Source organism: Sminthopsis crassicaudata, chromosome 5, assembly GCF_048593235.1.
Source record: "Sminthopsis crassicaudata isolate SCR6 chromosome 5, ASM4859323v1, whole genome shotgun sequence".
Classification (NCBI taxonomy): Eukaryota; Metazoa; Chordata; class Mammalia; order Dasyuromorphia; family Dasyuridae; genus Sminthopsis; species Sminthopsis crassicaudata.
The window spans coordinates 271,880,494-271,894,018 of record NC_133621.1 but is presented as its reverse complement, the minus strand read 5'-3'; the positions used below and the strand labels follow the sequence as shown (position 1 = coordinate 271,894,018).

At 33.7% G+C, this 13,525-nt stretch overlaps 1 protein-coding gene and 1 long non-coding RNA gene across 12 annotated transcripts in view; one reads left to right on the top strand and one right to left on the bottom strand.

Annotated features, from left to right (window-relative positions):
- Nucleotides 1-13,525, bottom strand: part of LOC141544663 (uncharacterized) — a 70,646-nt gene that overhangs the window by 8,164 nt on the left and 48,957 nt on the right. For 3 of the 4 annotated variants that reach the window (XR_012482747.1, XR_012482748.1, XR_012482745.1), the window contains exons 3-4: nt 5,231-5,464; nt 212-302 (exon numbers count right to left, since the gene is read on the bottom strand). This is a non-coding gene — a long non-coding RNA (uncharacterized LOC141544663). The remainder of the gene's footprint in view (nt 1-211; nt 303-5,230; nt 5,465-13,525) is intronic. The other variant, XR_012482746.1, reaches the window with a different exon arrangement.
- Nucleotides 1-13,525, top strand: part of LOC141544661 (ankyrin repeat domain-containing protein 26-like) — a 122,493-nt gene that overhangs the window by 65,880 nt on the left and 43,088 nt on the right. For all 8 annotated transcript variants that reach the window (XM_074271056.1, XM_074271063.1, XM_074271059.1 and 5 more), the window contains 4 exons: nt 1,330-1,541; nt 7,102-7,135; nt 8,254-8,353; nt 10,751-10,964. In XM_074271056.1, coding sequence (XP_074127157.1) covers nt 1,330-1,541; nt 7,102-7,135; nt 8,254-8,353; nt 10,751-10,964 — 560 coding nt within the window. The remainder of the gene's footprint in view (nt 1-1,329; nt 1,542-7,101; nt 7,136-8,253; nt 8,354-10,750; nt 10,965-13,525) is intronic.

Below are 13,525 nucleotides of genomic sequence, written 5' to 3'. Positions count from 1 at the left end.
CAATGAGGAAAGGTTAGGCTCAGGGATGTTAGATTGCCTGGCCAAGGTCTCTTGGCTTATCTATACCTTCACATGTCCGTCTTTTCATTATATTTTCACAATAATAGCTGAACATATAACACAGTGTATACAAACCCAAACACATTCAGTTAGAGTTAGATTTAAGTGCTTCTTGTAGTTATGTTAGCCTGGGCAAATCCATCGACCTTACCAGGCAACTGAGACTTGGAGCAGAGGGTGATCTGAATTTATGGAGGGAATTTCCTCACTTGTAGTTACTCATACTGATGAATTCATAGGTCCTGTCCAAAAATAATGAGAATAGTATTTGAATGACTCTCAAATTACAAAGCAATCTCATGTGATCTTCATTACTATTCCTATAAAAGGGTGTGGACAAATAATTGTGGACAAGGCAATAGAAGCTCAGGAAATATAAATGACTTTGCAAAATGGTCAATTGGATTACTTAATGTACAAATCTACAAAATGATAGCATTACACTAATATTATTTTTTCCTATTTTTTTTTCTTTTCTGAAAGATCGTGCTTCTGGAAATACACAGGGAATAGCATCAATTTTCCTTAATATAGCAGTCACAATATCTAAATCTCACTTTAATCGATTTCCTATGCTGTTAATCAAGTTTTTTTTTGTTTTTTTTTTTGCTTTGTTTTATTGGTTTACTTTTTGAACTTGATAGTAAGAAATAAGAAATGAGAAATTGAGTGGGAAACAGCCATCATGGGTTTGGAAATAAACTTGATCTATATTTTCATTGTGAGAACATGAGAACATGGTGGAAAAGGGCAAGCATAAATCAGATATTGTATTTCAATCCTGTCTCCTTTTGAAAGGAGAGAGCTGAGAGATCTTGAAAGTAGAATGAGAAAACAAAATGAGATTGTAATTGAGCTGTCATTTTGAAATAGGAGTCCATGTTTCTACTTTCCAACAAAATTTATAAAACCATGACCATTATATATCCAAAATAAAAAGTGAAGATAAGATAGAGGATAATATGTATTTCAAAATAAAATTGAAAAATTAAAGGTAATGTGGCATATTTGATAGGGAACTAGTTCAAGTCCCATCTCTGACATATGTAGACAATACTTGTCTTCTAGATTTTGATAACATTGGTAGGGGAAATTTTCTCTTCAGGTAGCTCCTTGTACTAGTACTTGTACGTAAGTAAGCATATAAGTATATATGTATAAAAGTGTGCATATTTACACATGCACACACGCGTGCACACACACATATATGCATTTACACACAAAGACACACAACAATAAAGTAAGAATGATACTAAGCTTTCCTTTTAGATGGAAGGGGAAAAGAAAATGGAAATATTGGAGAGAACAGATGGTGATAAGTTAAGTGAAAGAACAACAACTGGCAAAATTAATAAACAGTTTTCTATGGAGAGCTATCAAAATGGTAAAGATGAGGAAAATAAAATTCCTGGGGAAGAAAGACCAAAAATGAGCATCTCTTCTAAGGAAAATGTAACACCTGTGCACCATGTTTTAAAGGGGTAAGTTTGTCAACATATTTAACTGGAGAATTATTATTAAATATTATCATTTATGGTGTATTCAGTTTGCTCTACAAATCTAGATTCAGATTCACTCTGCATCCACTTGTTTTTTGCCAAGAAAGAAATTAAGGTCACATGAATGCATATTATTCTATGGCTGTAAGTATATTTATACTATATTGTTATTATTATTATTATTATTATTATTATTATTATTATTGTTTTTGTTACATTAGTGTTTATTGAAAGAAGGTAGGTAGGCTTTGATGAGATCCAAAAAAATAGCATAGAATGTAATATGCAGGTGGCAAGGAGCAAAGCAATTCAGTTTGGAAACTTTGAAGAGGTATAAATAATAAGTACCAATGAGACATGAAAATAATCTTACAGCTACTCCAAAAATTAAATGTGTTCTCTTACTCATTAGGAAGTTTCCCATCAGAAGAAATATTCAAGAATGAATTAATTTTTAAAATGTTATCATGGGCCAAGCATTGGGGATACCAAGGCAGAGAACCTAGATTCTTAAGAAAGGGTTCACACTTTTAATTGCAGACATGCAAATCATTAAAAAGATCCAGTCACCCACCCACTACCATGTAAGATAAGCCTGAGGAGAGAAAAGGTATTGTCCTTTCAGGATGGCAGAATAAAAAAAGGGAATTGACAGAAATGTAAAGAGAAGTACTCACATAGTCCTTGTTGTATAAGTCCTTCTAGTGCTCATATGCCTTCTGGACAGGCTGAGGAAGAGCAAAAGGTAGATAACTTCTACCTGCTGCCCCATCTAGAAAAGTCTTAGGGGACCATAAGGTGATAGATGAGACACAGGAATATGGTAAAGAGGGTTCACAATTCATGTTGGGACTGTATTTACTAGACCACCTCTAAAATTCCAACTGATGAGAGTTGGAATGTGGAAGTGCTCTGGATTGACAGTTAGAAAGTAGAGAATGTTTTTTTAAAAGCCCAGATTTACTTGAAAACTAATTTAATAGATTTAAAAATAACTTTAACTAGCTCAATTAATTTCAAGACTAAAAATAAATAAATTAATTAATTAATTAATTAAATAAACATAAATTCAGGAAGACAAAAATTTATAATTCTCTTTAAGAGTCACTGAAAAAGGCATCATTCCCTACCTCAATGGCAGTACTTACATATTGTGACTTCAGTTGCATGCAGACAGAAACATATTTACTGTTCTTTGATTAGTGGGACATAACCATATTAGACATATTAGTGAGAAACAGTAAAGCCATGGACAATTGAGAGAAAGTTTCCTTTTCTAAAAATTGTCATCTTTTACTTTTATATAAGCCTCTTTTCCCAAGATCTCACTCCTCAGCCATCTACTGAAACATTCTTCATCCCTACCTCAGTATTGCATGCAGTGTTCCACATTGATAATGCTCCACTTGACATATAAATAGGAAGTGGCACCCTCTCATCTCAAACCTGGACATTATAATTTCACAGTATTCAGTTGTGGTTATTTTATTGTCCTTAATAATTATATTATCGCAGTTATAATTTATATTGTTGTCCTGGTTGTCCTTACTTCATTTTGCATTAGTTCATCTAAATATTCTCTTCCTCTTATGTAATTGTTATTTCTCACCATAGAAATGATGTTCTATTACATCAAGAAAGCCTAATTTTTTTTTTGCCATTCTTCAGTCAAGGATGCCTCAGCTACTTTATTTGCAGTTATCTGCTACTACAAAAAGTTGTTGCTGTGAATATTTTGGTTTTTAAAACTTTTCTTGACAGTGAGTAAAACTAACTCATTGGGGTATATGTTTAGCAGTTGGAGAGAGAAATAATGGTAAAGTACCAGAGAAATTAGTATTCTTTGGAGAAGTTTGCTGGAAAGGGAAGCAAAAGAGGGTAAGTTTCAAGTGAACATTCTATTTAAGTTCTGTGAAATTTGTGAATAAGATGCTGGAATAAATTGATGTCAAAAATGATTACAAAATGTGCTTTTCCACACTAAATTCCTTCTTTGATACCTTATCAGAGTGGGAAAATGAAGTTACTAAAAGTTACATGTACAGAGGAATAGGTAAGTTTGTGAAGTCATTCGAGTTGAATCAAAGAATAATCTTCCTACCATTGTGATTGTTAGTTGCTCACTGTTTTAACTAGAATGCACAATCTCTCTATCTCTCTGTCTCTGTGTCTCTCTTTCACACACAAACACACACACACACACACACACACACACACACACATACACACACACACAGAGGAATGCATTAATTCTTTAGGCAGCCCATTCCTTTTTTAAATAAGTCTTAGTTGTTTGGAAGTTGGTTGCTTTTTGTGTTCTTTGTTTTTCATGTGTTGATCCCAAATTTGTTTATCTGTGCCTAGTCCTAGCTTTTAGAGGGTCAATTAAACATTATGTTTTATTGTACATTTGATCACAAATACTACTTCTCATCATGCCAGTTCTTCCTCTTCTCTTACTTATGGTAAACATCTGCAGCAAACATCATCAGTTGCCATTTTTTTCACCATCCTGATTTCTCCTCTGGAAATATTCTCAGTGCTAATTGTCTTTTCTAAAATATATCACCCAGGAATGAATATCTTCCTCAAACAGGTTCTGATCAGGGCATAGTATATGGAAAGAATCACTTCCCTCCTCCTGGATTCTATGAATACTTAGAATTCCACCTACAATCACATTAAGACTTTCTTTTGGTATTGTTGGCACATATCAAGCCTGCTTTGATAACTCCCTGATATTTTGCACACAAATTGTGTAATCGCAAGGATCTGCTTTTATGCGGCTGAAGTTTTCTTAGCCCAAATATAGGCAGGAAATGGGAACCATTGTAGGTGAAGAAAAGGTTGGTTAAGAAGCACATATTCCTAGACTAGAGAAGCACATATCTGACTAGAATGGGCCTTGTATTTTGAGGAGTGTGAGAAACTTTGTTGGATTAAGACTGTACGCCTGAAGATGAAGAAGCTTCACAGGTACACAGTGCAATTTAATGCACTACTAAAGAAGGGGACCATTAAAAGTTTCTGTTCTAGGGAATGATAAGATCAGCATCTTAGTTAAGGAAACTTAGTCTGGAAGTAAAATGTCACATATTTTAAAATAGAAAAAAATATGTCTCCCACTGTTTTCTTAGAAGTTTTCAATAAAGAATTATTTAAAGATCAACTTATTGTTGGTTTTTGCTTCTTGTTTTTGTTTTTTTTTTTTGTTTTTTCCCTGCAATTCTTCATCTGGTATCCTACTCCATAGTCGTGATGAGAGCACCTTAAATAAGACAAATAAATCCTTATGCATTAAGGTAAACTAGTACTGGACAAACTCATAGAAAAATATTAGCAATGTGTGCTTTTTCTCATTGTAGAAGACTGTTGTCCTGATGTCCTTTGTTCTGCCAGTTGAATGTTCTTTCTAAGTATTCTTTTGGTATGGGACATGCACTGAAGGAATGACAGGAAAGCTAATTATTCCTGGCAAAGCTAGAGGGCCCAGACTTCCCTTAAATATGCTCATGCTACATTACTTGCCACTGTTTGGTGGTTGAAATTCTCCTTTTCTCAGTTATTATGAACCTGCCCCAGTGATAATACACTTTAATTGACTCATTGTGGTGACAGGGCACAGCAGAATTGACATGGGTCTATGAAAAGTATATCTTCACCATACATACCCAAGCATTAGTAATAATCCCAGTCTTGTAGTGAGAAGATTAAGGCTCAAGTCTTCAGTCTCCTAATGTTCTAGCATGGATTGAGAACTGGAAGGCAGTGCAGGGGTCATGTAGTCCAGGCTCCTAAGCGGTTTAGTCTCAGTCATACCAGTGAAAAAGAGGAAGAGTTGGGGTTTGAACTCCAGATTCAATTCACTTTCCACTGCACCACAAGGCCAATGTTAGCGGTAGACTCTAGGACATATCACACACACATTTGTAAAATAGGGATTGTTGTAAGGAAATTTCTTGTGCTATAGAAACATGAACTGTCATTATTCATCCAATGAATATATTATGTTTCTTGTGCATGAGTATTCTGCTTTTATTGCTTTTATTACAATAGCCTTCCCTATCTGGACTTAACAGTAGATATAGGGACAATGATGGGGGATATGGCTGGGTATATACTCTATTCAACTTACATTATTGTTAATGCAACAGTTGATTAAAATCACTGGAAAGAGAGAGAAGCCATTTTCCTCATCTACACTTTAACCATAATTTACTTCTTTCGAACTTAGTTTTCTCCCTCTAATTTGTAGGACATATCTTGTTATTTTTTAAACATCTAGAAAGAGCCAGTCGTTTTTTCACAGCATTTGTGTCTTTAAAGTTTATAATTTTATATAATCACATTTAAGCTTCATACTCGAGTATTAAAGAGAATTTGTGGATAGTGTTATCAGCAGGAGTACTTTCTCTAGAGGGGAATATCATGGTTTTCTGAGTAGTTTCCACATGCTTTATTCCACAAGGTGTCCACTAATATCCTGGTATAACTTGTTTAAAAAGCATTAGTTACATAAAATGTGAAGAGCCTTATGCTAGGCTCTGGGAAAAACAAAACGGTGAATGAGATTAATATCTGACCTCTATATTTCAATATAATAAAAAGAAGCCAAGGTACATATAATTTGAATGACCAACATATGATTATATTGATTACCATGCTTAATATTTTATAAAACTTAGAATAGAGTACAAGGTACTAGGCATAGTATTTTTGGAAGAATCATTTTATACTGACAGTCATAGTTTTCTGCTCATATTCTTGTCCTTTTAGAATCTTGATGACAAGCAGTTTGGGACAAACAATTGACTAAATAATTCATTAGTATTCTATTGCAAGTTAAGATTTTCTGACTCACCTTTATTTTGAGAGTATTCTCAACTAGTTATTAATTTTTAAATCAATTTAAATAAATTAATTTAATAAATTTAATAATAAATTTTAATAAAACATTCAGATGTTAATTCAGAATTTTTTTATTTCTTTTAAAAACTTTTTGACAGAAGGAACAATAGAGGTATAGAAATATGATGGAATAATATTATAATGACAACAATATGGTAAAGACAATTTTGAAATAATTAGGAACTCATCACTCTTGCCACCATAATGAGCCACCATAATTTCAGATGACAAATGATGAAACGTGCTACTCACCTAGATAGCTAAGGGATTCAAAGTATAGAAGGAGACAGATTTCTTTTTGGGGGGACACAGACAATGCAAAAATTTGTCGTTTTACTATGAATATTTGTAATGGATTATTTGTTATTCCCAGTTGTAAAGGGTTCCGATAGAAGGGTGAAAAAGTAGATTTTGAGCAATTAAATATAAACATTTTTTAAAAAAAATTTACAAAGCACATCAAAAATACTTTTCAAGAGGCAAAAATAGGCATTTATTAAAAATTATGGCTATAAGATTAAATAGAAATATGAAAAATCATATGATTTTGAAATAAAAATGTATTGAAAATCAAATAATTACAATGACACACTTTTATTTATATTTATAGTAAAGTAAATTATTTGTCTTTTAGGCATGCCAAGAGAACATTCAATGAAAATAATAAGGTATTGTAAAAACTGCTAAAATAGATCTTAATTTAGAAAATGATACTATTTTCAATGAACAAATAGGATCCCTCTTCTGCATTTTGAAGCACAGGAATATTTAATCATAAAAAGGATATGTTTGGAAACAATCTTCAAGTGAACGTGTCCATTGTGAATGCCAGAAAACTAATTATATTTCTGGCTTTTCTTTCATTTCCCCCATAGATAAAATGAAGATTATTTGCTATCTGTAAGAGATATCTGGAAGGGTCCATAAGAGAGGCCAGGCAAGCACAGTTAGGATATAACCCAGGCCTATGGCCTGGAGATGCCCTGACATGAATGGCTATGGCTACATAGGGACTACCTTCCTGGGTGGCATGTCCCGCCTCTGCGGGAACCCTGAACACTCTAAAATTGCATCAGGAATGGGAAGTTTCTCCATCTCTGACTGGCTGTGCCTATGACCTCAGGGATCTGATATAGGCTCAATGGGGGAGGAACCCAACCCTTTTCAACTGGAGCTCTGCCAAGCAGAAGGAGCTAAGAGAGTGCAGGAAGTCTTAGAGTAGGATGTAAACCATGTGAGTAAAGTTCTTAAGCTTGCCTGAATAAACTCCCGGGTGCTCTGTTGTACCTCCACTGCATCCATGTGAGATAGCAGACAGAGGATTTCTGAAGGCTTCAGGAAGAGCTAAGCTTGATATTAATGTTTACCAGAGATTTCTCTGACAGCCTGGGAATTAGGAGAGACTAGCAATAGCAAATGCAATTATAGCATGTTGCAGATATCGTGACTAATTTGTGTAACTCCTCATGAGATTGCTAAATCAGCTTCTAGGTAGAGATGTGGCTTAGTGAATAATCAAGATCACCTGAATTTGAATCTGTTCCTGGGCTCTTCAGTAACTATATAATTATGGACAAATCACCTGACCTCTATTATAGCCTGTTTACTCATTTGTAAAATAATTATGGGTAGTGCTTTTCTCAAGAAATTTTTGTGAGGATAGCTGCTGTGAAAAGCTATAGACATATAGAAAAACTATAGAAATGTTAGCCATTGCTATCGTTTTCAAGTTTGTTTTACAATAATTTTACATAAACTTATTACCTTAACTTTATGTCTTCTATAGGATAAAGGAGAGATGTCTGCAGATACTCTTGATGACATCACTGAATCACTTGAAACAGATACAGTGAATTCTAATTTACCTCCCTCAATTTATACCAAGGGTAAGAATTGTTTTAAATTTTCTAATGGAATACCGGTGTTAAACAGAAACTAAGTCTGCACTTATATCCAAGAAGATAACACGAGTTCTATTCCACTGACCCATAGTAGAGTAGAGGTAACTTTGTGTTCTCTGGGAGGCTCTGGCATTGGCGTCTAATGTGTAATGTCTGGCAGAGTTTGCCAAGCTAAAAAGGATCATTTTGGCTTCAGGGTGATGATTTTTCAGCTACAGAAGTTCTCATAGAGGAGTTACTATGTGTTTCAGTGCCAAAAGAATTATGTACCTACTGTGTGCCAAATACACAAATTTTAGAAAAACAAAATCCTTGTCCTCAGAGAGTGTGCAATGTACTAGGCAGAAAGAGCTTACATAAATAACTCTAATGGGAAAAATAAACAAATAATATATACTAACAAGTAAATAAAAAGTATAGTCATAATTATATGTGAGGTATAAAGTGGGAAAGAATGTCAGCTAGCAAGAATAAAAACAACTTTCTGAAGGTTTTAAAAATGAATATGAATTCATTAGGTCGTGGGAGTCCAGGAGAACTGGAATGAAAATCTCAAACATGGAAACTGTGAGCAAGGAGAAACGAAAATAACACTGAAAATCCAGTTTTACAAGACAGTATATAGCAAAAAGAAGTAAATATGAAAAGATAGGTATTAGGAATGTAGGACGATTAGTTTTGTGTGTATAAACAAATCACTTAATATTGGAGCTTCATTTTCTTAATCTGTAAAAGACTAACTTCACAGGATAATTTCAGAGAAATTATTTTGAAACCTATATGTGCTATATTATTTAATGTTTATTATACATACTGAATGCCAGCATACAGTATATGAATTTTACCTTGTTGATAATAGAAAAGCATTGAAGAAATTGACATTAGGTGATTAAAGTGATCTCGTTCATGGAAACAATGGGTAAAATAGTAGAATCTTTCTCTACGTGACCAAAAGTCGTAAGAATGTTACAGATTTTCTGCCTAGTTTTTATAATTCTTCTATCAGCATGTCATACAGGATATTGCACTAGACATGTTATCATGAATATTTAAGTACAAATTCTGCCTTATCTACCTATTAACTGTGAATCGCACCAAGTTCTCTAGCTTGTCTGTGATGGTTTCTTCTTTTGCTTTAAATCTTGCATCTCATGGAAGTGGATATCTTCAACAGCGAAAATAGCTAATCCAATTCCAATTGATCAGTGATGGACAGAATCAGCTACACACAGAAAAGGAACACTGGGAAATGATTGTAAACTATTAGCATTTTTTTTTCTTTTTCTCCCCAGATTATTTTACCTTCCGAATCCAATTCTTCCTTTGCAACAATAACAACAAAATTCAGTTCTGAACATATATATATATATATATATATATGTTGTACCTAGGATATACTATAACATATTTAATATGTATTGGAATGCCTGCCATCTAGGGGAGGGGGTGGAGGGAAGGAGGGGAAAAATTTGGAACAGAAGGGAGTACAAGGGATAATGTTGTAAAAAATTACCTATGCATATGTACTGTAAAAAAGTTATAATTATAAAATTAATTTTTAAAATGACAAAAAATATTGCATATTAGATTTCCCCTACTGTCAATGTCAACTTCGGTACACATTACAAGCAGAGCCCAGAACAACATTGTTCTCCCCTACATCCTTGCTGTTTTAGTTCTGTTGAACAGTGAATCATATGAAGAATTGAATGTTGCCATGGAAAACCCAATAAACAAGTCTGTTAAATCTGGAACTTGATATGACCCATTTTTCTAATTCTGGATTTGGTCTAAATTTTTAAAAAATTTTCTTCTGGTGTTTCAGTTAAATGTTGGTTAAAGTTACCAGAACTCTGGCTAAGGAATAAATGAGGGAAGGATTTTACTGTATATGAATGATTTATATTATAAACTTCTAAAGGACAAGCAGTGTTTACATGTAACTATTTGAGGTAAAACACATTTATGATATTTTAAAAGTAATTTAGCATATTTTAATTCATAATCATAAATTACAATTTAATTATATAATGTATTTTATTCATCTTATTGTTGCCATTCACAGTATACATCAGGAAGTTTAATTTTCCCACATATTTTCTTATATAAAGAGGAATCCTGAGGTTTCAAATAGTGTTTTTTTTTAAATAAAATAATGTGTAACCTAAGAGATTCTGTTTAGCTGTCTACAATAACCCAAAGGAGGTTACTTTAAATTCAGTTTAAATTTATTGACAAAATGATATTTTGATATAATCTTAGGATACATATGTGGAGACTGTTTTATCAGTGCCAAAGAATCTGCATTCTAAATATTCTCCTACTGCCCCACAGATTTTAAAATCCTAATATGTTTCTTTACTTGTGTTTTTCTCTATACAGATTCAGATTACATTTGGGAAAAAAAGAAAGTACTTCCTATATATGAACCAGCAGTAGAATTTAAAAATTCAAAATGGACCCAAGTCAGAAGAAAAGTTAAGCTTTTAGAAAAGATGATTATTGGACTACGGGAAGAATTGTCAGAGAGAATGGAAACTAAATACCAGTTAAAGAATCGAAAAGCAGAATGTGATAGAAAACTCTATAGAAGCAGGTATGGATGGCATAAGTTTAAATCAAGGTTTGAAAGCATTACACTTACAATGAAACATTGTGACAGAAAATTTGAGGTTAAGAAATGAAAAATGAAAATTCTTTAAAATAATGTAATGAGCCCTACAATGAATCCCTTTAACTTAATGTGGTATAATCCATCTTCCTGTTTGGAATACTTTCCAATAGGTTTCCACCCTTATTTCATCATGTTATTTTTGAAGCACAGATTGCCCCTAATCAACATATATTTAACAAGTATCTTGTGTGCACCAAGCACTGTTGTGGGCACTGAGGCTCAAAGACAAAAATAAAGTGCCACGGGGAATTTTACAATCCATACAAGAATATAGGATGTAAATACAAATGTAAACACAATAAAGTCATAGAAATCTGGAGCAGGAAGCAGGGCCTGGTTTTCAAAGGAAAGGAGTAGCAGCAACTTCATGTAGAAGAAGGTAGGGAAACAGAATTTCAAAAGAATTTCAAAAGAAACAAGAAATTCTAATGGAGGGGGAGGTTAGAAAAGCAACAGTGCACTCCAGGCTGAGAAGACACGCTTCACAAAGATGTGGCTTTGGGAAAGAAGAGTTTTGTGTTGTCCTGTGTAGAAGTAAAAGAAGGACACTTTGACTGGATTGTAGACTGCAAGAAGGGGAGTAATGTATAATAAAGTTAGGAAGGTAGTTTCTGTTTCTGATATGCTATAAATATCTGCATATTCAAATTCCTCTGCAAATGTCCTAGTGCCCTGTTATATGCAGAATACTTTGTGAAACTTTAGGGCAGATAAGAGAAAAATATGACCTGGCCTGAGCTGTCAAGGAGCTTACACCCTTGGAAATGGTACTGTTTCTCTTGGTTATCTCATCAGCTCCTCATGAGTTCCTTTAATACCCTTGTGGAGGAATGGTTTCCACAGTGATATATACTCAGTGGTAGTCTTTCTCTTGAGCCCCTTCCATACGTCAGTAAGGTTTTTTGGACATCTCAAATGGGATGTGCCATATGCATCTTGGCCTTAACAGAATTATCTTTTCTCCCTAAGCCCTCTTCTCTTCTGAATGTCTCTATAATCAGTGACAGCACCTCCCTCCGATTCACCTAGGACTGCAACCTTAATAACAGCCTTATCTTCTCTTTTTGGTAATGACAAATTTTCTGCTTTTTGAGCATCTCTCATAACGTGCATTTCTGTCTAATAACAATCATCAGTACAATGCAGGCATTCTTTGCATCTTGCTTATATTATTGCACTTGCCTTTCTCTTTCTTTCTCTGAATAAAGACCTTCCACACACTAATCCATTCTTCAAAGAAGCCAAAGTGATTTTCCTCAAGCATAAATGTTACCATGTCATTACTCATCCTCTTCTAGGAGTATTGGCACCCTATCATCTCCAAGATCAAATAAAAATCCCTTTTCTTGCCTCTGAAAGGCCATTATAACTAGCCCTTTCCTGCTTTTCCAGATTTTTAAAAAATTATACCTTTTTAATGGGGAAATCAAACTATCACTTTTTGCAGATGATATGATGGTATACTTAGAAAACCCCAAAGACTGCTAAAAAGCTATTAGAAATAATTCATAACTTTAGCAAAGTTGCAGGATACAAAATAAATCCACATAAATCCTCAGCAGTTTTATACATTACCAACACAATCCAACAGCAAGAGATACAAAGAGAAATTACATTCCAAATAACGGTCCATAGTATAAAATATTTGGCAATATATCTACCAAAGGAAAGTCAGGAATTGTATGAGCAAAATTACAATACTCTTGCCACAAAAATAAAGTCAGATTTAAATAATTGGAAAGACATTAAGTGTTTTTGGATAGGCTGAGCAAATATAATTAAGTTGACAATACTCCCTAAACTAATAGTGCAATACCAATTAGACTCCCAAGAAACTATTTTAATGACCTAGAAAAAGTACCGACATAATTCATATGGAAGAACAAAAGGCCGGAAATTTCAAGGGAATTAATGAAAAAAAAATGAAGGTGGCCTAGCTGTACCTGATCTAGAACTATATTATAAAGCAGCAGTCACCAAAACCATTTGTTATTGGCTAAGAAATAGACTAGTTGATCAGTGGAATAGGTTAGGCTCACAGGACAAGATAGTGAATAAAAAGAGCTATCTAGTGTTTGACAAACCCAAAGATCCCAACTTTGGATAAGAATTCATTACTTGACAAAAACTGCTGGGAAAACTGGAAATTAGTATGACAGAAACTAGCCATGGACCCACACATAACACCACATACTAATATAAGATCAAAATGGATCCATGATTTAGGAACTAATGCAAACAAGATTAGAAGGGAAGTAACAAATTGGGAAAACATTTTTACAGTTAAAAGTTCTGATAAAGACCTCATCTCCAAAATATACGGAGAATTGACTCTAATTTATAAGAAATCCAGCCATTCTGCAATTGATAAATGGTCAAAGGATATGAACAGACAATTTTCAGATGATGAAAGTGAAACTATTTCCACTCATATGAAAGAGTGTTCCAAATCACTATTGATGAGAGAAATGCAAATTAAGACA